This window comes from Lampetra fluviatilis, chromosome 40, assembly GCF_964198595.1.
Source record: "Lampetra fluviatilis chromosome 40, kcLamFluv1.1, whole genome shotgun sequence".
Taxonomy (NCBI): Eukaryota; Metazoa; Chordata; class Hyperoartia; order Petromyzontiformes; family Petromyzontidae; genus Lampetra; species Lampetra fluviatilis.
In genome coordinates, this window is record NC_136314.1 from 8,039,496 (window position 1) to 8,063,366 (window position 23,871).

General features: G+C 53.8%; 1 protein-coding gene across 1 annotated transcript; it reads right to left on the bottom strand.

The window, feature by feature from the left end:
• Positions 1 to 2,209: 2,209 nt before the first annotated feature.
• CFAP57 (cilia and flagella associated protein 57) lies at positions 2,210 to 21,970 on the bottom strand. Its single transcript, XM_078875051.1, has 22 exons — positions 21,761 to 21,970; positions 18,090 to 18,540; positions 16,789 to 17,067; positions 16,052 to 16,311; positions 15,090 to 15,222; positions 14,505 to 14,657; positions 14,133 to 14,272; positions 13,198 to 13,363; positions 12,151 to 12,264; positions 11,025 to 11,240; positions 10,353 to 10,529; positions 9,991 to 10,152; positions 9,404 to 9,653; positions 7,910 to 8,100; positions 7,532 to 7,705; positions 6,900 to 7,058; positions 5,893 to 6,036; positions 4,966 to 5,082; positions 4,192 to 4,326; positions 3,337 to 3,480; positions 2,932 to 3,043; positions 2,210 to 2,692 (listed from the first exon to the last, which is right to left on the bottom strand). The coding sequence occupies exons 2-22, from the start codon at positions 18,501 to 18,503 to the stop codon at positions 2,544 to 2,546; spliced, it is 3,789 nt and encodes a 1,262-aa protein (XP_078731177.1). The 5' UTR covers positions 18,504 to 18,540; positions 21,761 to 21,970; the 3' UTR covers positions 2,210 to 2,543.
• Positions 21,971 to 23,871: the final 1,901 nt, after the last annotated feature.

Sequence of the window (23,871 nt, forward strand, 5' to 3'; positions counted from 1 at the left end):
GGGGCTGAGTTGACTTTTGACCAAAGACTGCAGTGTCCAAACAACACTCACCACCCACCACGCTGCAGGTCACGGTCACTTCTCTTTCTGCTTCAGCCCTCACACTGCGCCACTTTGGAATTCCCTCGCCCATCATCGTCATCTCTTTTCCCAAGCTCTTGATAACAATTTTGCTCACTTTAAGAAGCTTGTCAATTATATTTTACAACTTTGATACTCGTGCTCTTTGTTGCTGGCCGCTTCGCGTTTGTGGGCCTGTGCTTAGCAAATCTAAAAAATATATGTTAAATAACTATAAGTTCAGGTCAGGCCATGGGCATTCACAGCCATTGTACGTGCACCACCACTCATGTCTTTCTCATTGTGTCCTAGGCCCAGCGCCGAGTGATCATGGTTTGGCAGGTCCACAATTTCGGACGTACATTTTAGACACTTTTTAAAGACGTGGATAATCCTTTGTGTAATCATGGCCTATGGACCACGAAGTAAAACGCCCTCTCAGCCTGGGCTCCTTCAACGAGGAGAGGAATATCAATGCGACACGACCTGTCTGGCTCCTGAAGTCCCTCTTGTGCCAGCAGACCTCCACGATCGTGATGGTCCATTCGATTTTGTGTGTCCATCAGACAATTGACTTATCCATCAATAAGCCATATTTTCTAAAACATGTAAATAATTGCCTTCAAATTGTTACCTTCGTGCATTGGTGGATTGCTCTAAAGTGGTGCCCTAATTTGTGTAATTACCCATTTGTGAAACCGTATCGGATGGCTGACTTGCGGTGGCGAGCTGCCATGTCAAGAATGACCAGGGACCACCAAGCGCGTGCATCACGTGAAGAGCTGCCTTTGACGTGACGACTATCCCTCTTATTCCGCTCGTTTACCCAGGAAAGCCTCGGTGAGTCTCGAGACTTGATTTTCAGGAGGTTCCTGCCAAGCTTTCGCAGTCGTGGGGGGGTGGGGGGGCGCGATGCTACTGTGAAATCCCATCGAGTAAATTTCAAGTAATTTTTCACCATTGAGCCAATAGCACTTTAAATTTAAAGCTTTCGTGACTGCAGGGATTCATCTTCTTGGTTCTTTCGGTAAAGTCACGTAGAAGGAAATAATAAAATAATAAAAATTCAATACAATTCTACGTGACTTTACCGAAAGAACCAAGAAGACCAATAGCACTTAGGTGGTATTGTTTTAATTGTGGGAATATCTGGAGGAGACCCTTGCATAACAGGGGGAGAGCTACAGACTCCAGGCAGAAATGCGCTGGAGTCCGGGATCGAACCCAGGCTCTTGTTACTGTGAGGCACGAGTGTTACCACTGTGCCAGCGATACGGGTTGCACTGTGGGTTTCTCGCCTTGGGAGGGACACCCATGCAGAGCAACGCGATGAGAACTACAAACTCCACACAGGCGCTCGAGCTTGGATTGACCACAAACTCTGTTTCCCTCTGGTTCCCCAAGTAGGAACCCGCGCCCCCTCCTGAAAAATACCTCGAGATTCAGTGACGCTTGAGGTAAAGATATCAATGGCAAAGCTTGTGTAATGTGTTTATTCACTCAAATTACGATTGCAATAAAGAAGTTTAATTCACAAACGTGGAATGAGCCATCTGTGCCCTACTTACTGTACTCAAGTTCATACGGGAATTGTTATTTTTGATCATTACCCATCCATCCTTAGTCACAGCAGTATGCCTGTCAACCCCTTATCAGTGCCTACCGTATTACAGACCAATTCAGACCTTATTGGTCATCCGTGCCCTTATGAATCTCAACGATCACTCTACAAAATCCCATCACAAGAGAGAAACAAAGACACATTTTTTTTAACTCAATTCCCTGTACAAGAATACGGGTAAACCATATGGGTTGATCAGGTATGTAGCAGCGACACATGCACGCGTACACGAAATTCGCAGGTACAGTGATGATAGCGAGGGATGGGATGGAGCACTCCTGACAGAGCCCATGGGGGGGGGGGGGGGTTGTCATCGATGATGATTATGTGATAGGTGATGTAAGCTGGACGAGGTGGCGATGGGTGATGGAACTGATGGGGAGGGCATTAATGTGTGATGAGCTGGCGGCGGGGTGATGTGGGCTGCTCTAGGCAGTGATTGGAGGTGGAGCGGTGATGGGAGATGCGGTCGGTTCCAGGTTCTGATGACGATTGGAGGGGATGGAAGATGATGGCGGTGATGCTGCTCTAGGCTCTGATGGGAGGTGGGTCACTGATGGATGGTGCGGTTGGGCCTAGCTGGTGATGGGAGGATAGGGCGGTGATGGGAGGAGGTGACGTGGGGGGGTGACTGTGGTCTAGGCGGTGATGGGAGATGGTGTGATGATGGGAGGACGGGGCGGTCGTAGTTGACGTGGGGGGTGACTGTGGTCTAGGCGGTGATGGGAGATGGTGTGATGATGGGAGGACGGGGCGGTCGTAGTTGACGTGGGGGGTGACTGTGGTCTAGGCGGTGATGGGAGATGGTGTGATGATGGGAGGAGACGGGGTGGTCGTAGTTGACGTGGGGGGTGACTGTGGTCTAGGCGGTGATGGCAGGGAGGCGAGACCCTGACGGCGGACGCTGGTGCAGCTGCTCACGGAGTCGCCGGATCTCCATTCGCTGGAGCTCGATCACGTGGTCTGTGCTGGGCTCCGCCCCCTGCCCCTTGCCAATCTCCATCGAGCTTTCTGATTGGTGGAGATTCCAAAAGACAATAGAGGCAGGGTCGGCATTGAGGGCACTGAATGAATGAACACCACAGCACTTGACGCCCAAAAGGATTTGCAAAAGCTTTGAAGCCCGGCCCTGGTGATGACAATTTTAAGAGGCAGTACAAAGAAGTGGCATAGCAATCAAGCGCAGAGGCGGCGTAACTGCACCGGGACAGTGAGCGCTGCGTATCGTGCCGCGCGTGGGGAGCACGCACCTGGTCGGGGCCGGTTCCTCTTGGCGGTGAGCTCCAGCTGGTGGACGTGCGTGCGGATGTTGCGGAGCTCCTTACGCAGGTCGCTCACCTCTCGGACCAATGTTACATTCTCCTGCAGCACCAAAAAACACGCACATAGCGACCCACAGCTACACGCACATAGCTATACACAGTGGTGCACGTGGTGGGTATGGTGCCAGATTTAGAGCGAGGTACGGTTCCTGTGGTGGTGCGTGTGGTGCCTGTATGTAGTGGTGTGTATGGTACCTGTGGTGATGGGTGTGGTGCCTGTATGTGGTGGGGTGTACGGTTCCTGTGGTGGTGTGCATGGTCCCTGTATGTGGTGGGGTGTATGGTACCTGTGGTGCTGGGAGTGGTGCCTGTATGTAGTGGTGCGCGTGGTACCTGTATGATGCGGGCGTTCTCGCTGCGGTGAGACTCCGTGTCGGAGCTCAGTTGTTTTCGAAGCGACGCGACGCTCCGCTCCAGGTGGTCCTTCTGCCGGGCAAACTCTCGCTGCACGTCCGCGTCCTCTCCCCGGATCTCCTTCTGCAGCGGAACGCGGCATGGATGCAGTGACCCACTGGCAGCATGCCACAACGTGTCGTGACAACCACACCGGCACACCGCACACTCACACTATGAACACAATGCACGACAACACACTGGAAGTTATACTGGTAGGAACCACCTGGTTCCACCAGCCCACAGGGGATTATTGTGTCCGTTCATCGTGCATCCAACAATGGGAGGAGTGGGGCTGGGTGGAGAAGGGAGGGGCTGGGTGGGGAGGGTGGGGGGTGGGAGGGGTGGGGCTGGGTGGGAAGGGGCTGGTTACCCCATGGCGCCCTTATAAATCTCAACGTTTAATCTACTCACGCCGGCTTGTGCCCGCCCTCACAGTCGGGCATATTTGCGGAATACACCACGCCGCCATTGACCCTGGCCATTGACCGAGCAACCCAACGTTCCTACCAGCTCCCTTCGCAGGAATGTGTTCACGTAGCACACAACACACTGCACGCTAAAACTGTAGACTATAACACACGACACAGGATACAGTAGTTTTACTAAACACACTACAACACACTGGACACTAAAAGATCACACTAATACACTGCACACTATAACACAACACTAACGTGCAGCATACTATAACACACGCAGCTCAACACAATTCAATGGGGCACCAGACATCACAGCCCATACTATAACACACGACATGCTGCATGTAGTGATGGTCGTTATGGTTGCCCTCACTGCGTCGGCGAGCTGCACGTAGCGGTGGTACAACTGCGTCACCGCCTCCTTGAGTTGCCGGGGCTCCTGGATGAGGCCAGCGATGCCGTGCAGGTCGGTCTTGAAGCGCTTCACCAGTGCCTCCACCTCCCGCACCTACACACACGTGTACAAAGACAAAGAAAAAAACAAAGACCCCCCTTATAGCATTGACAGACTGTAGGGGCAAGTACTGTTAGTGAGCACCTACGAAGGCCGGAAAGGTACACAAGGGGGTGGGTGGCCAGCACCACGCCCCACCGCCTTTGTCTCCCCAGTGGCGATGTTTACACACTGCACCAGGTACTCATTTGAGACCTAGGGAAGGCCCAGGACCGGTTCAGATAATCGTCACTGGTGTTATCCGTGAGCGGGAATCGAACGCGTGTGTACGTGTACACACGCGTACACACGCGTACATACGCGCACACATGCACGGACTTGCACATGCCACGCGGGTGGCAGGGTCACAGGCACGTGCACACAACGGTATGGATGTGATGATGAGGAGGGTCAAAGGCAAGGGAACGCAGATGAAAGGGGATCATTGTTAAAGGCGGGGTCAAAAGTAAGGACACGGTGATGGGTCTATGGTCAAGGGTATGGTGATTGTTAGGGTCGATGGTAGTAAGTGTATGGTGATGAGTAAAGTTGCTCCACTGGCACAAATAGAGTCGCAGTCACCTGACCCTGTGGCAGTGTACCGTGTGGAGTGTACTGCGGACAGTGCGGAGTGCGCATGGAGTGAAGTGGTACCCGGTCTCGCTCGCGTGCCGTCTGCCGTTCGGCAGCCTGCATCTTGCTCCGCGTGTCGGCCACTGCGAGCTCCAGCTGGGACACCTGCTTCTGGAACCTCTCCAACTCCGTCTCCATCTCCAGGCAGATCACAGGACACCAAACACGCCACACACATGAGATACACCACACACCACAGGCACGGCACATACGCCACACGCACCAAACACCACACATATGGTATATACACGACACAGACATATACACCAGATTTGTATAAATCACTGCGGTGAATTACAGATCTGCGTCACTACGCCCAGGTATATTCAACTGGTGTACATGTGCACCTGCTGTGTGTGTATACGGGGCGTGCTGAGCACCTGCTATATGTGTTTGTGTGTGTGTACATCTTGTGTGTGTGTACAGCTGTGTATGAGCACCTGCTGTGTGTGTGTACATCTTGTGTGTGTGTACAGCTGTGTATGAGCACCTGTTGTGTGTGTGTACATCTTGTGTGTGTGTACAGCTGTGTATGAGCACCTGTTGTGTGTGTGTGTGTGTACATCTTGTGTGTGTGTACAGCTGTGTATGAGCACCTGTTGTGTGTGTGTGTGTGTACATCTTGTGTGTGTGTGTACAGCTGTGTATGAGCACCTGCTGTGTGTGTGTGTGTACATCTTGTGTGTGTGTGTACAGCTGTGTATGAGCACCTGCTGTGTGTGTGTGTACAGCTGTATATGAGCACCTGCTGTGTGTGTGTGTACAGCTGTATATGAGCACCTGCTGTGTGTGTGTGTGTGTACATCTTGTGTGTGTGTGTGTACAGCTGTATATGAGCACCTGCTGTGTGTGTACATCTTGTGTGTGTGTGTACAGCTGTGTATGAGCACCTGCTGTGTGTGTGTGCGTACATCTTGTGTGTGTGTGTGTACAGCTGTGTATGAGCACCTGTTGTGTGTGTGTGCGGGCCATGCTGAGCGCCTGCTCTCGAGGCTCCATCTGTCGCTTGAGCTCCTTGATCTTGTAGTCGAGCACAAAGCGGAACTTCTCCAGCTCCTGGTTCTTCTTCTTCAGCTCGTGGATTCGCTTCTCCTGTATGGGGGGCGGGGGGCGTCACGGGGTTAGCTCGTGGCCCGGGTCACGTGGTGCGGTGCGTGGTGGGACACGCGCCACTGACCCAGCGCCTCCGATGGCTGCTCCGTGACCGACACGCGGCAGTCTTCTTCAGGCCATAGATCTTTGTCTCAAACTCCTTCCATTTGGCCCCCCCCTCCCACATCTTGAGCTCTCTTCTTCATTCCACTGGATGCCTTCCTTCAATTCATCAAGCAGCACCTCTCTCTTTCTGCCTCTTGGCCTCTTTCCCAACATCCTTTCTGCCAGTACCTCTGTCTCTAAGCTCTCACCCTGTGAGCAATCGCCAACTCCATGTCGTTCACCTTTTCAGGATTATATAATGTCTCTCGCCTCCTGAAACTCCTCTAGAACATCCTAATTTCTCTTCTCTCGATCCAACCAGTATTCGTTTGATGCCACAACCCACATCTCAAAGGCTTTCCAGCCTTCTTATGTCTACGAGTCGCAAGTTTCTGCCGCATACAACCCCACGCTCAACGCTAGGGTCTGCACGAGTCCCTTTCTGAACTGTGTAATTTAGCAAATCAAGATCGTCACCGTATTTTTAGAGAAATTGTCGAACAAAATGCTTATAACAATGCAATAGCGTTAACGGTTAGCGACTCGCGTAAAAAGGTGAAATCCCCAAGCCAGGTGGCCACGGGATGGCAGCACAGAGTGGGTTTGTCGTGGAAGTTGTTTGACCATATTTCACCACGCTGGTTAGGGGAGGCTGGTGAAGAGGGGGGGGGTCCAGATCTGGTTTGGATATCACCCACCATCGTCAGCCGCGGCAGGGGTATCGAACGGGTCTTTCCTGCCGTGACGAAGGGTCTCACCTTGTCATGGATGGTGTCGTCACGCTCCTGCACCTCCTTGCGGAGGGCCTGCACGTCACGCTCAAGGGCGCGCACCACGCCGCCCAGACGCGTCTGCTCCGCCCGCACGCGCTCCACCTCGCTTTGCCGCTCCTCCGCCTCGCGTTGCAGGCTGGCAAACTTCATACGGACACCAATACCAACGCCCGCCATTCAGCACTAAGTTACGGTGATGTCACCAAGGCACCTGTGCCAGGCTAGGTGCACTTTGAGGCCCCGTGAAGTGTCGAACGTTCGCTGACAGGAGCTCGCGGGACAGACCCAGGTGCCATGAGATGACCGGTAGATGCACCAGCTGTGCCCCCTACTGTGCCAACGCGCACACAGGTTCACACACACACATGCACGCACACAGCGCAGGTATACACCCATCTTCCCGCGTCCCCGTATACTCATATCCCCACGTCCCGTCTGTCCATTTCACCATCTCCCAGTGTTCCCGTGTCCCTGTCTCCCCGTGTCCCCATCTCCCCGTGTCTCTGCCTGCTCACATCACCATCTCCCCTTCCCTCATGTCCTCGTGCCTGTCTCCCTGTGTACCCCTGTCTCCCCTACCCCCCGTGGGGTGGTGGTGGTGGTTCTGGGAGCCGTACCTTCTTGCGCATTATGCCAGCCTCCCCCTGCAGGCGAGCGTTGGCGTCGCGCAGGGCGTAGAGCTGCTTCTCCAGGTCAGTGCGCGACAGCAACAGCTCGCGGTCGGCATCCTCCTCCAGCTGCCGGCGAGACTCCTCGTGTGAGCGGTGCTCCAGATGGCGTGCCTCCTCCACCTGCACGCACACAGGGACACATATACACACGTAAACAAACACGGAGTCACACACAGGCCGGCTTGCATAGACTCAGAGACACACTCGGGCATAAACACATGGCCTGCGTCCCACACCCCACGTGTCTCTGGTCTGGTGTGTCTCTGCTGTGTGGTGGTGGGTGGTGGTGGGTGGTGGTGGGTGGTGGTGGGTGGGGGGCGGCACCTGCTTGAGCAGCTCCTGCTGCTCTGCGAGCTGCTGCTCGTAGCTCTGTGCAGAAGAGCGCAACGCGCGCTCCCGGGCCTCGTCCGCCTCCTGCAGCTGCTGCTCGAACTCGTCCTGCATGCGCTGGGCGCGCACCTGCAGCTCCTGCTGCCGCTCGTACTCCAGCAGCAGCTTCTGGCTGTTACCGGACTCTGCATGCAGATGCAACGACAACAAAAGTTGCCGTTCGCCACCGAGTGGCGGTCACGTCATCGCGGCACTTGTGCCAGGCTCGGTGCACTTTGATGACACGTGAAGTGTCGAAGGTTCTCTGCTGGCAGGAGGTCACAGGACAGACCCAGGTGCCATAGGTTGACTGAGATGACTGGCAGATGCGCACCACCTGTGCCCCCTACCTGCCAACTTGCTGCAGATGCACATATGAATACACACACACCGATACATATGTAGTGACTGGGAATGTCACTGTGTGGTGCCGGGCTTGTGAGGCCACGGCAGGATGTATACTGTTGTGCGTAGTACCAGCCCTAGCAGGGGCTTGGGTGAGTGCTGGTTAAGTGCGATGGCCACGCACAGCGTGCAGTGCGGGCTCCTTTTGAGAGAGTGTCAGCCAGCTAGAGTTACGTTGGGGGCACGATACTCTGGCTGACCTGGGGACACGTGACCGGATGATACTGGAGGGGGCCACCGGTGGAGGGGGCCAATGGGTGGTCACGTGGTCCGGGAAGAACTCCCGAGAGCCTTCGGGCAAGGGCGGGAAAGATCGAGAAGGTGGGCGGGGCGAGAGGCGCAGCCAGCCCAGCCTGGCCCGATATAAGGGGGGCCTTGTGAGGGGCTCGGGTTGTTACTGTTGGAGAGGCAGGAGATCCACGTCAAGCTTGAAGCCTCCAGCCACGCGGTCCAGGACACAGCTTGAGGTCCGGACCGGGATATTGGAACCGTGTCTAGTTCCGCCGTCGCGTGGTTAGTTGGGTGGTCACCACCCGAGAGTTTGTTGTGTTAATAGCCTGGAGTATGTTGTGTTAATAGCCTGGAGTATGTTGTGCTAAGAGTTGAATAAAACGTGTTGCTCCCAAGACAACGTCTGCGACTCAGTTGGACTCACTACACATATATCCAGGGTGCCAAGTGCAGTGCAGAGTGCTGGATACTGGATATGTAATGCAGCATTTAAACACATTCCTCCTGCGGAGGGAGCTGGTAGGAACGTTGGGTTGCTCGGTCAATGGCCAGGGTGGTGTATTCTGCAAATATGCCCGACTGTGAGGGCGGGCACAAGCCGGCGTGAGTAGGTTAAACGTTGAGGTTTATAAGGGTACCACGGGGTGACCAGCCCCTCCCCACCCAGCCCCACCCCCCACCCAGCCCCACCCTCCCCGCCCAGTCCCTCCCCACCCTCCCCACCCAGCCCCTCCCCACCCTCCCCACCCAGCCCTTCCCCACCCACCCCTCCCCATCCAGCCCCACCCTCCCCACCCAGCCCCGGTTTCGTACCGGTGTCGTGCAGCTGCTGCGCATGCCTCTGCGCCAGCTCGGCGAGCTCCTGGGTGTGCCGCGCCGCGTCCCGCTCGCGCTCCACCTTCAGCACCTGGTTCTTGGTCTTGAGCGCCTCCATCTCGTGCACGAACTTGTCGGTGAGCTCGCGCACTTTCTCCTGGTACGTCATGTCGCGCAGCCGCTGGGAGTACTCGCTCTCGCTCCGCACCTCCTCCAGTCGCGCGCGCAGGTCCAACGTGGCCTGCTCCTGCGAGCGGCCCCCCACACGAGTTCCGTTAGCGGCCGCGCAACACCCTCGACCGGGCGAGTGAGTTGCGTGTTAAGAGACACACGCACGCGCGTGCGCGCAACAACAGGCATAATTCGCCACTGAGTGGCGGTAAGACATCAAGACAGTGATTGTGCCAGGCTAGGTGGACTTTGAAGCTACATCAAGTGGCAAGGGTTCGCGAGCCGGCGGCAGGAGGTCGGGGATGGACGCAGGTAATGTGGGTTGACTGACCCAGATGACTGACAGATGGACCGCCTGTGGCAACTTGCTCGCACACGCGCACACGTGCACACGCGCACAAGCGCACGCAAACCTTGTCCTGCAGGTCGGCCTTAGTGACGAGGATCTCGTCGGAGTAGGGGACGTCGCGCTCTCGCCGCAGGCTGCGGCCCTCCTTGTCGGTGAGGCGCCACACGAGCACGCACGCGTCCTCGCCCACCGTCACCACAAACTGCTCGTCGTGCGTGACGCGCATCTGCAGACGTGCGCGGCGTGAGAGGGCGCGCGGAACGCAGCACGGCACCGCTACAAACGCCAACACCCTCTCCATCAGGACACGAACTCCGTCGCTCAGCCACAGCACCCTCTCCATCACAACACTCACTCCATCACTCAACCACAACTCCTTGTCCATCACTCACTCCGTCATTCATCGCAACAACTCCCGGCGGAGACCTTGGTGATGGCTCCGGCGTGTCCCTGGTACTCGACCCAGTCTCCCGGCGTGGATGTGAGCGGGAAGCGCAGCGAGCGCAGTGTCCCCAGCGCGGTGCCGGCGAGCAGCAGGCGCCCCGAGCGCGGCACGAGCACCGCCGTGAGAGGTACGCCGTCCGACTCCACCTCCCGCACAACCTGCCGGCCGCGGGCACGCGGGGTCAGGTGGATAGTGGGGCATGGGGATAAGGGAACTTGAAGATAGTGGAATACAGGGATAGGGAAACATGGGGACGTGGGAAGAAAAACACACAGGGACGTGGGAACAAGTAGCCATGGGGATGACAGATTGAGACGAGAGAGCAGATTATGGAGATAAACAAGAAAGAGACAAATTTCGATTTAAAGCTTTTGTGACTGCAGGGATTCATATTCTTGGTTCTTTCGGTTTTCACACCTGATGATTGCTTGTGTTGCAATCAATTTTTTATTTCATTATTTCCCTTCTACGTGACTTTACCGAAAGAACCAAGAATAAGAAAGAGACAGACTGGGAAATGAGAGCCGCGGGCTAGCAGGAATGTATACGGACGCAGTCACATCACGACGTGTGACGCCACGCGTCCCCCTAGCATGCGCTCGTTCTGTGGCCCCCCACGCCCTGGGCTAGAGGTGTGGGTGGCGCGGCGTCACCTGGGAGTCGGCGATCTCCTTGAGCGTCCGGTCAGAGCCCACGGCGTAGACGGCAGCACGCGCGTCGGGCGCCACCGCCACGCCGGTGTAGGCGCACGCCTTGACCACGCACTCGGCGTCGCGCCGCCCCGACAGAGGGCTCCACTCGTACACAGCGCCGTCGAGGCCGCACGACACGAGGCGTGCATCATCCACGCTCCAGGCCAATCCCCGCACCTTACACACCGCCACCCGGCACCCAGCACCATCACCACCGCCATCCAACACTCGGCACCATCATCACTGCCACCGAGCACCGTCACCACCACCTAGCACGCATCACCACCACTGCCACCTATCACCACCACCACCTAGCACCCAACGCCATCATCACCACCACCCAGTACCGCCACCCAACACCACCACCACCACGGGGACACAAGCAAGTGTCATTTGCAGAGCAGGGATACGTAGCTTGGGGGCTCATAATGGCCATGTCAGAGGACTGAGCTGACATTACTTAGATCCTGGGTTAGAGCCAGAGGACTGTGTATTTTATGGGGTTCGTAATGGCTGTGTCACAGGACTGAGTCTGCAAGGATGAGAATCTAGCTATCACCCAAGTACTCATCCTTACTGAGTCAGTTCTTGGGTTAAGGCTAAGATTCTTACTGGTTTGGTTCTCTGACATGGCCATTATGAACCCTATAAGAGATGCAGTGTGAGGGCTCTATACTACAGCTAATATATGTGGTTGTGTGGTTTGTGCAGCTTCGTGTATAGTTGTGTGGTTTGCACAGCTTCGTGTGTGGTTGTGTGTGGTTGTGTGGTTTGCACAGCTTTGTGTGTTTTTGTGTGTGGTTGTGTGGTTTGGCAGCTTTGTGTGCTTGTGTGTGTGGTTGTGTGGTTTGTGCAGCTTCGTGTGTGGTTGTGTGGTTTGCGCAGCTTCGTGTGTGCTTGTGTGTGGTTGTGTGGGTTTGTGCAGCTTCGTGTGTGCTTGTGTGTGGTTTTTGTGAGGTCCTGTGAGCCTGCGCGGGTCCATGCGCAACTGTGCGAGGCTAAGCCACGTTTCGGGGACGTGCGTGGTTTCTTTGCGTGATCGCGCGTGTGCCTGCGTGGGCTTCATCCATGGCTGTGGGTGCCCCACCTTTCCGCTGTGCCCCTTGAGGTTGGCCACGTTCTCAAATGTGATGCTGGAGAACACCTGGACGACATTCCCATTGGCTGCAGCAAACAGGTGTCCACCGTTACTGAAGCAGCACTGTAAGACAGGGTCGGGGTTGTTCCGCACTGCCACCGTGGTCGCTCACATGGGCGTGCGCGAGTGTGCGTATGACTGGCACAGGCGCCGTGGCGAATGGTGGGTATTGGTAGGACTGCATATTCCTCACAAATTCATGACAAATATAGGTTCACACCCACAGTCCCTTAATCTGGTAATATCGATATGGCCTTGAGAAATGTTTTTGCAGAAATAACACCAATACATTGAAAGTGATGCTTGTCAGTGTTCGGTCGGTGAAGGTGAGGAACGCAGACTTTGGAGCATAGCACAATACAACAAGTTATGAACGTGCATAGGCATGGGTTATGTAACGCTTCTCAACGTGCGTTGGTGGTTAGAGGTATCGGATGAGCAGTGTGGAAGTTGACGATAGCCGTCGGGGCAGAATATGTGTGGATAATTGAACATAATCCTTTTTCTGGACTCTGTTTCATTGTTTTCGGCAACTCTTTGATTAATTTGGCCACGTTCACTCTTGACTTAAAGCTCTCGTGACTGCAGGAATTAATACTCTTTGGGTCTTTCAGTAAAGTCACGGAGATAGAAAAAGGATCATTTATTATTTTATTATTTTTCTATCTACGTGACTTTACTGAAAGATCCAAAGAGTATAAACGTTCACTATCAGATAGTTATAGTGACCCACTTCGCTCCCCGTTACGTACAGACAAAGCTAATGCATAAACAGCTTCAACCTTGAGCTGGAAAGCGTTGACACGGATGTTACCGTGCAGCCCCCTGCTGCAGCTGGCAATGGCCGTCTTTCATGCATGGGCCCTCTCCCATCCTGGCTCAATCCTGCTTAGCCTGCGAGCCCCAACGAGATTGGGCGCATTCCGGGTGACTTGGCCATATCCTCGCGGGGAGGGGACAGTGGCGGCCGCGGCGTCCCCCCCCCCCACCGCTCACCTCCTTGCAGGCGCGCACGGGGAAGTCGCGCAGTGGCCGCACGTCATGCAGCAGCAGCGTGAGCAGCCGCAGCTTGTCGGAGAAGCCGACGAGCACCTGCAGCCCCGAGGGATGCAGCGCCACACTGTGGGCCTCCTCGGGGAACACGTGGTGCAGCTCCAGGGAGCTGCGCTCACGCACAAGCGGGCACACACAGGTACAAAGACAAGGATCCCTCCGTATAGCCTGAACAGACTGTTGGGGCAAGTGCTGTTAGCGAGCACCAATGAAAGCCGGCACGGCGCATGAGGGGGTGGGTGGCCAGCACCAAACCCGGCCGCATTTGTCTCCCCAGTGACGATGTTTACGCATCGCACCAGGTACTCATTTGAGGCTGAGTCAACCTAGGGAAGGCCCAGGACCGGGTCGGATAATCGTCTCTGGTGTTGGCCGTGAGCGGGAATCGAACTCAGTTTGCTGGGTTCGTTGCGCAGTGCGCGAACCACTATGCTGCGGCTCCCCCAACACGCAGGTACACACAACCTTGCAAGTACACCATGTTTATTTGTTGAACTCGTTTACCCAGGAGGTCCTGGAGCCAAGCCTTATTTCACTAATTGTGTTGTCAAGACACTGACCATGTCGATATTGTCTTGCAATCTCGGTGATACCACACTCATCCCGATACCTGCTTTCCTAAAGCCAAGTCTGGGGAAGCCGATGATGAAACCCCTGTCTGCTGAAGCCAAGTCTCGAGACAACAACCACTGTACAACCGAGGTGCGGATGTCTCGTGAAGCCAGCGTAGCGCGGTTTGGGTCTCGGCTCGGCGCAGCAAATAGCCAGTGGAAAAACACCACCCGTACTGTGAGGGCCCCTCGCTGGATGCTCCAGTGGAAAAGGGGAAGTGGTCTCGTGTCCACGGCGCATTGCTTGCGATGGGGTCGGGGCCTTACTTGGTCTCGTAGTTCCAGACGCGCAGGGAACGGTCAAGGGAGCAAGTGGCGGCCAGCGGCTTCCTAGCGCACACATCGAGGCCCGTGATGGCGCCGTGGTGAGGAGGCGGGGACACCGGCTCCAGCCACGACACCTCACCCTGCACACACACCCATAGAAAAGACAAAGATTCCCCGTATAGCCTCTGGCCTATAGGTCCGCGTGCAGTTGCACCCCCTTGACAGCTACGCGCCGCAACGATAGCCAGGGCGGCCGCTGTGGACTCGAACCGTGAAGCTCCACAACGAGCTGCCGCTCGGCCGCGTCGTCGCCCCAATTCCCGACCCGGCCGGCGCGACCACGTCCCGGCGACGCGTGATCATGCCACTCGCCCTGGTGATGTCGCTGGCCGACAGCGTGACGCCGTAGAGGCGGTGTTGATCGGTGGACACGAGCAGTGTCTCCTCGGACGGGCTGAACACCAGCGACGTGACCCCGGGGGCCTCCGCATGGTCTTCGTCTCCAGCGCCCGCATCTGCCGGGATCTGCGCGCACGCGGCACAGACAATGCCCAGGACCGGTTCAGATAATCTTCACTGGTGTTGATGGCCATGAGCGGGACTTGAACTCAGGTTGCCAGGTTTGTAGCACAGTGCGCTAATCGCCGTGCCACCATTACCCAACACACACACGTGCACGTTTCGAAGATCCCTTTTTCTTAAAAGATGTAACTTTTTTTGGACGTTTCAAAATCTAACTTCTAAAAGACAATTATCTGGAAGCCATTATTGCTCATTCCAGTATCTGTACGGACATGGCTAGCACCGCTGGCTTGGTACCTTAGCTGCAGTGAAGCACACAGCGACAGTAGTACGTGCAGGGTGTTCTATCCCCTGCAGCGCGTTGCGCTATGTACCGCTACATAACATGGCGCCGTGGCACGTACGGTGTGCCGCATCAGCTGGCGCTCGCGTTACCTGAATTGTGCGTGCCAGGTGTAGGGGGTCTCCGCGAGCCTCCCCCGGCTCCATAAGACACACGGTGCCCGGCCCTGCCGAGCAGGCCACGCCGCGGGCAAACGCGCATATGGCCCACACAGGGAAACCCAACCTGCACACCCACAATCAACGCCCAAGAGTAATTTATTATTGATTTGGGTTTCCCTCACTTTATGCAATAGATGTGTTCCAAAAAAAGTACACACAATTTTATTCCACGTCCGACTGCATAGCCACTTAAGAGTTAATTCAACCCACATACAGAGCATTTTGGGTAGAATTAGGTTAGCCGAATATACCGCGAGAAATTGCACGAAATGAACCCGTCAAGAGCGAGTCTTATGACTCAGTTGTCCTGCCAATGGCCTACCATAGCAAATGACATCACAGGATCTTTAATGTCCACTGTGAGGCAGCCAGGGTGTGGTGTTTTTTTGTTTCTGGATTATCTGAATGTAGAGGTGGAGCCTTACGAACAGGCGGTCAAATGTAAATCAACCAAGCGTCTCGGTTTGGCCGGGACAGCCTCGGTGGTTTCAGAAAGCTTGTCTCGGTGTGCCAAAGCTGATGCTAAAATCAGGATTTAGTCCCAGTTTAACACTTTCTGGACTCATGTTAAACTCATGATATGGGGAAAAGGGTGGGGATACATGAGTATTGGGTGGGGCTGCCTAGGTAGTGGGTGGGGTTAGCAGAGGGGTGGGTGGAGCCGTTGAGATGTGGGCAGGGTCAACGTCAGGTCATTCTGTGTGGGTGGAGATAGTGGTCCAGTGGGCGTGGCTATACAGAAGAAGGCGGGGCTGATGAGGGAGGGGTGGCCAGGCTGCCATGTGTCCTGGTTGAGCCTCCCATACATCTGGTAGCTTCAGTCAAGTGACACACACACATAGAGATCACTCGGACACCCCGTCGTGTGACCTCGCCATATCCTCTGGCCTCACCCCACAGGTGACTCCACGATTGTTTCCCCGCGCTGCTCGCCACCCAGGAAGGTGAGGAGGCGTCCCGTGTCCGTGCCCACAATGACACGGTCTGGGCCGAGCCACGTGTGGCTCAGGTAGACAGGGGCATGGGGGTCGATGGCCGCACGTGCCGCGCCTGCCCCCATGCCACGCAGCGCCCCCTCAGCGTAGCGGAATAGACGGAACACGCCCTGTCCCGTGACGCACGCCAGCCCCGCATCCTGGGGGCTCAGCGACACCTGTGGAGGGCGGCACGGGGCGATAGGGCACCAGAGGCGATGTTTCACGCGAATTTCTTATTAAGCACAGCCCAGAGCCCTTCATGCAACACGTGGCTACATTATGCCTACGAATTCGACACAACCTGCTGACGATATTTATCTATCGCTGCAATCATCTTAACCTTACTAATCGGCTACTCGTGGGTCATAATTTTTTCACCTGATGACAATTTATTCAAATGTAAAGTTGAGCCCCTTATATTTCATATTATTATTCGAGGAAGCAAAGGGGCGTATTGATGTGTGGCCCCCTAGTTAATTTGAAAGCCCTATTCGGCCCTCAGGAAAAGGTTCCCCACTACTGTAATAGACCAACCCTCATTCTCCCTTTCTAGCATAAGTAATGAACCAACTGTTATCCCTCCCACCCCCCCCCCCCCCCCTTTCTGGAGTACCTAATGGACCAACCCTCCTCTCACCTCCACTTGTACATACCTGATGGACAGGTCCACCCCCAAGAGGGGCACTGCGAGTGGCGGCCATGAGCCGCCCCTTCTCCCATAGCCAGAGAGTGAGCAGCCAGTCGGGGGCTCCGGCCTGCACGAGCAGCCAGCGTGAGTCGGCCGAGAAGCCCAGGCTCACCACGTCCTGCGGGGGCGGCCCGGTGAGCACCGTCACAGTCCCCGTCAGAACGCCGCCCGCCCCGCCAGGGCCACCGGGGGCGCCGGGTGGTCCCGCCGCCTGCTGCAGTTGTGCATCACCGAGGTTGAGCACCTGGCACACAGCACAACCCACAGCACAATGCACAGAACACCACAGAGCACACGAGGGTTAACATGACACGATTCCACAACCTAAGTTTCTACGACCTTTACAAAGAAGACTCAAGCTGTACTGGACCGTGCCAAGAATGGCTCGTTTCTTATCCCAATGCTTCAAGAGGCATGCGGTTCTGTAGCCTTGGTTTGTCCCACTCCACACCACAGCTCATCCCTCTACAGAACTCGGGCTGCCACGTTCTGAACATGCTGCAGCCTATTCAGAGGCATGCCTGACAAGAGGGCATTACGATAATCGACCCTAGAGAAGACGAATGAATGAAGCACATTCACTTTTGACATGCACTTCAAACGTGGAAGCAGGGTCGAGAGGATGGTACCGAGTTTTTTTTTTACCGTTTGTGATGAGCTGATGTGATCATGAATATGGGCCAACGCTACACAGTAGATGCAGAGATGAAAGGTGGGTAATACAAAAGGTCATCCATAATATATGCTTTTTAATGTCGTTAAACTCGCCACCATGTGACAAAGCCAATTAGTCAGGTGTATCACGTAAACAAAACATGCCAATTCATTACTAGTCCAGCACACTGGTGTGTTGGAGAGCAAAGCCACATCATTTACAATCTTGAGTACAACGTTTCGCCAATATATACAACTAGCTTCATCAGGCGACAACCAGATTTGTGGAAATGTTGTGGATTTGCTCTCCAACATACCAGTGTTCTGTACTAGAAACGAATTGGCTTGTTATCTTACGTTACAAACCTTACTATTGGCTGTGTCTGGTGGTGGCGGGTTTAACGACACATTTATATTTACACGGTCTAACCCAAAAACCTTTCTTATGGATATTGGTCGCGAAAGCCTACTTGATCAACTGACAAAAGGTGATATCTGTGGGTATAATGCACACAGCCACTAACTCGACAGGGCCAATACTGTGGCCCTATCATAGATGGCAGCAGCTTCCCGTGGCGCTCACGGCATGATCCCCACGCTGTCGCCGCCCACCTTGCGGCGCCGCACAGGCTCGGCCTGCAGGTCATACACCGCCACGGAGGCCGGCATCGCCCGATCGGCGGCACCGCCGCCACCGTCCGCGGGCGCCGGCGCGGCCGCGATGCGTGCCGAGCCCAGCGCCAGGAAGCGGCGGTTGGGGCTGAGTGCGAAGGCGCGCCCGGCCGCTTGCACCCTCGCGGTCCCCGACGCCGCGGCTCCCCCGGCGGCGACGCCACCCCGCTCGGGCCCTGGTGTCAGGGCCTGCGTCCGCAGTTCGGCCCCGGCGCCGGCGCTCGCCCGCACCAGTTGGTTGGCTGCGGCAAACACCAGCGTCTGCTCGTCGAGGAAGGCAAAGGAGGCGGCGCCGGGACCAGGGGCTCCGGCGAGACCAAACACGTGGTGCGCGTGCGCCTGGGCCTGAGACATGGCGGGCGCCGACTTGGTCGATCCGCTCACCTGACACCTGCACAGGGACACACGCACATGGGATGCGTGTCTCTGGGCCTTCACTCCTGTGGCACCGGGACCGTGGAACTCTCTGCCGAAGGCTTTCAAGGCATCTGGTTTTGGTTGGGATCTTTAAGTCCTTCCGTCTAAAGACATTTCCCTTTGTGAAGGCATTTTATATTTAAAATTAGAGACACTTCTTACCCAAACCCCCATTGCCAATGATGTAAAGCACCTTGAGCTTTTATGAAAGGCGTTTTATAAGCTGTGATTATTATTATACAGCAAGTGTTCGTTGAACGTGGTAGATGCGTTCCTAAAAAGTGCCGCGATAAGCTAAACTAATTTCCCCATAAATAATGGGACGATAAAGTTTGGCGAGATACGCCGTACGCACACACAGGAAGATGGCGAGACAAATAACAAATGGAATGCCTCCGTGATAGTGTATTGTTCCACTCAGCCGTGCAGGTTAAGAAAGTAGTTCATCATCGACCGCTCATTGTTGTGCGAAAAGTGTCTCCCAATGTCAGAACCGCGTTATAGTGAAAACGTACCACGTGAACACGCGTTAAGTGAGGACTTACTATATATATGTACACACTAGAGGGCAGCCTGTCCTATGGATGGGGTGATACAAGACAGCTGATCCTCAGCTCTTCAAGTGTTGCCAACTGAGCAATTTTGTCTCGAGGTCTAGTGACTCAATTAGGTTTACCTGGTGATTTCCTACTTTGTGGAGTTTGCAACATCGCCAACTTTTAACTCACAACGCAGCCCACACCAGGTACGACTCACCACCAGGTACAACTCAACTCACCACAGTCTACAACTCACCACATGGTACAACTCGCCACAAGGTACAACTCACCGTGAGGCACAACTCACCACCAGCTACAACTCACCACGAGGTACAACTTACCGCCAGCTACAAATCACCAGATACAACTCACAAGGTACAACTCACCACCAGCTACAACTCACCACAGCTACAACTCACCACCAGCTACAACTCACCAGCTACAACTCATCACAGCTACAACTCACCACAAGGTACAACTCACCACGAGGTACAACTCGCCACAAGGTACAACTCACCACCAGCTACAACTCACCACAGCTACATCTCACCACCAGCTACAACTCACCACAGCTACATCTCACCACAGCTACAACTCACCAGCTACAACTCATCACAGCTACAACTCACCACCAGCTACAACTCACCACAGCTACAACTCACCACCAGCTACAACTCACCACAGCTACAACTCATCACAGCTACAACTCACCACCAGCTACATCTCACCACAGCTACAACTCACCACAGCTACAACTCACCACAGCTACAACTCACCACAGCTACAACTCACCACAGCTACAACTCACCACCAGCTACAACTCACCAGCTACAACTCATCACAGCTACAACTCACCACAGCTACAACTCACCACAAGGTACAACTCACCACGAGGTACAACTCGCCACAAGGTACAACTCACCACCAGCTACAACTCACCACAGCTACATCTCACCACCAGCTACAACTCACCACAGCTACATCTCACCACAGCTACAACTCACCAGCTACAACTCATCACAGCTACAACTCACCACCAGCTACAACTCACCACAGCTACAACTCACCACAGCTACAACTCACCACCAGCTACAACTCACCAGCTACAACTCATCACAGCTACAACTCACCACCAGCTACATCTCACCACAGCTACAACTCACCACAGCTACAACTCACCACAGCTACAACTCACCACCAGCTACAACTCACCACAGCTACAACTCACCACAGCTACAACTCACCACCAGCTACAACTCACCAGCTACAACTCATCACAGCTACAACTCACCACAGCTACAACTCACCAGCTACAACTCATCACAGCTACAACTCACCACAAGGTACAACTCACCACGAGGTACAACTCGCCACAAGGTACAACTCACCACCAGCTACAACTCACCACAGCTACATCTCACCACCAGCTACAACGCACCACAGCTACATCTCACCACAGCTACAACTCACCAGCTACAACTCATCACAGCTACAACTCACCACCAGCTACAACTCACCACAGCTACAACTCACCACAGCTACAACTCACCACCAGCTACAACTCACCACAGCTACAACTCATCACAGCTACAACTCACCACCAGCTACATCTCACCACAGCTACAACTCACCACAGCTACAACTCACCACAGCTACAACTCACCACAGCTACAACTCACCACAGCTACAACTCACCACCAGCTACAACTCACCAGCTACAACTCATCACAGCTACAACTCACCACAGCTACAACTCACCACAGCTACAACTCATCACAGCTACAACTCACCACAGCTACAACTCACCACCAGCTACAACTCACCAGCTACAACTCACCACAGCTACAACTCACCACAGCTACAACTCACCACAGCTACAACTCATCACAGCTACAACTCACCACAGCTACAACTCACCACCAGCTACAACTCACCAGCTACAACTCACCACAAGGTACAACTCACCACGAGGTACAACTCGCCACAAGGTACAACTCACCACAGCTACAACTCACCACAGCTACAACTCATCACAGCTACAACTCACCACAGCTACAACTCACCACCAGCTACAACTCACCAGCTACAACTCACCACAAGGTACAACTCACCACGAGGTACAACTCGCCACAAGGTACAACTCATCACCAGCTACAACTCACCACAGCTACAACTCACCAGCTACAGCTCACCGTGAGGCACAACTCACCACCAGCTACAACTCACCGTGAAGCACAACTCACTAGCTACAACTCACCACCAGTTACAACTCACCACGAGGTTCAACTCACCAGCCACAACTCACCACGAGGTACAACTCACCACAGGAGACATCTCTGACAACCGAGCCAACCCTGACCACTTACCAGTGACACTCAGACCCGCTGTACAATCACCATGGGTTGGTGTCTAATGTTACATTACTGTACCTGTATTAGGCTGGTGTTATACTAATCCCATGTCATTCGTTACATTAATTGTATGTCAAGGTGGTTGAAGTGGATGTACATTGACGTGGTGCTACTCTGTAGCTGTGTAGACGATGTCTTTATAGATGTCTTTATATGAACGTTGTGTAGGTGGTCTACGTAAGAGTAACGTCGTGAATGTGATGCGGGCGATGATGTTGCTGAGTTGTCAGTCGCCTTTACTTACTTCTGTGTGAATCTACAGCAGCAGAAGCGGCCGTATGTAGTGTTGTGTAGGTGTTTATGCAAGGGCTGTGTGTGTAGGTGTTGTATAAGTGTGTAATGTTGTGTTGGTGTTGTCCAAGTGAGTAATGTTGTGTCGAATGCCGTCGCCTCAGCTCCGTGCGTTCCGCGTCGCCATGGCGACAACCCCGAGTTGCTGTCGGGGGGTGGGAGGGGGGCTGGTCACGTGACGGCACTCGTCGCGTGAGCGCGGTCACGTGACGCCGCCGCGCCGTCTCCTCGCCATCTTGTTAAGTTCAACGCGTTGTGGTTCTTGTGGGTACGCTGCACGTGGCCTGTCATCATTCCGCGCTGTGGGGGGGGGGCAGTGAGGGTTTGATGGAATACACACACACAGATTATGTCAATTATACACCTTATAAGTGCCTACCTTAGGGTGCGTCCATAAATGACGTCACGCGATTTTGGACGATTTTTGAAAAGTATATTTAATTAAGTAGAACGTGTTGTCGATATTTATTTAAAGTTGCGCATTTTGATGTGACGTCACATTTCTCACCCCCCCCCCCTCGTCACACATTGTCACAAATGTCTGACCCCCCGCCCCAGGTGCGTGACGTCATTTATGGACGGCCCCTTATTATAGACCAATACGGAGTAAACCGTACGTGTTGACAGCTATACAACTCCCTTCACGTGGGCGTCGAGAAAGAGCCATACCCCCAATATATTGCTATAAAATAGATTTCTGTTTCTATGATTGTGGTTATGGTTGTACTTTAGTAATCCCTAATCTCTGACATTACATACAATGAAACAAGAAAAGGTAAAAACGAAAAAAACAGAGCAATGGAATACAATACACTATTAGACATTATTGTAAAAAATAAATAAAAAGTCCATCCCATGTGCTAGTGAATTATTTTCTATTTTAGGGAGGAAATTCGTTTTGATTTAAAGCTTTCGTGACTGCAGGGATCCATATTCTTGGTTCTTTCGATAAAGTCACGTAGAAGGGAAATAATAAAATATTTGTACTATTTCTCTAAAAATATGTTTTTTATTTGATTATTTCCCTTCTATGTGACTATACCGAAAGAACCAAGAATATAGGAAATTCTTTTCAAATTTAGATTTTTTTTCTGCGTGGGGGGAGGTGACCAAATCTTCCAGGGGGTGTGGGGGTCCCCCCCAAAGTTGACTCCATGACTACGGCCTTGCTACATTCGCACACGTTGGGTTTGTCCAAGTGCTCCAGTTTCCAATCACACGGAAAGATGCAATGGCCAACAACACCTGAATACATATGTAGCGGACCGCAGCGCTTTGGGTGGGGGGGGGGGTGGCGGAATTTGGTGCAGCTGCTGCTGCCTTGGCCTGCTCCTCGTCTGTGGTTCCTCCTCTCGGTGCGCAGTCCCTGCAATTGCGAGGCTAACGCCGCTGCTGACGGAAGGGGTAAAGCTGTCAACCAATACGGTTTAGGGGCCGTCCATAAATGACGTCACGCACCTAGGTGGGGGGGGATCAGAAATTTGTGACGATGTGTAACGAGGGGGGGGGGGGGTGAGAAATGTGACGTCACATCAAAATAAATATAGACAACACGTTCTACTTCATTAAATTAACTTTTTAATAAATGTTTTTTCGTACAACATCAGAGTGCAGCGGCCACATTAAATACGCACTACAGTGACAATAGTTTAAAGCGATTTGATGCATGTTTTATTTTGGGGGGGGGGGCAGAGCTTTGTGACGTCATATTTGAGGGGGGTCTGACTTTTTGTGACGCAGTGTGACGATGGGGGGGGGGGGTCAAAAATCGTCAAATCGCGTGACGTCATTTACGGACGGCCCCTGACCCCGTATTCTTGTACAGGAAATTCAGTTTTCAGGTCCATACGGCGTACATACGTTTCAATGGGGGGAATTTTTGTTGTCTATTTGTTTGTGTTTCTCCCTTGCGATGAGGCATTGCAGGATGAACATTGAGATTTATAAGGTCACGGCGTGACCAGTAAAGTCTGATACTCATACTCTTAGGTTTTTTCGGTAAAGTCACGTAGGTAAAAAATAAAATTAATAGAAGTAATCATATTTTATTTCTATTATTACTTC

Excerpts from the sequence above, each read along its gene's own strand:
- CFAP57 (XM_078875051.1), bottom strand. The coding sequence starts at position 18,503 with ATGTCTCAGGCCCAGGCGCACGCGCACCACGTGTTTGGTCTCGCCGGA. Across the intron at positions 14,658-15,089 it reads ACCTGGCACGCACAATTCAG|ATCCCGGCAGATGCGGGCGC; the intron begins GTAACGCGAGCG and ends GCGTGCGCGCAG. Across the intron at positions 6,037-6,899 it reads ACGACACCATCCATGACAAG|GAGAAGCGAATCCACGAGCT; the intron begins GTGAGACCCTTC and ends CCCCCCATACAG.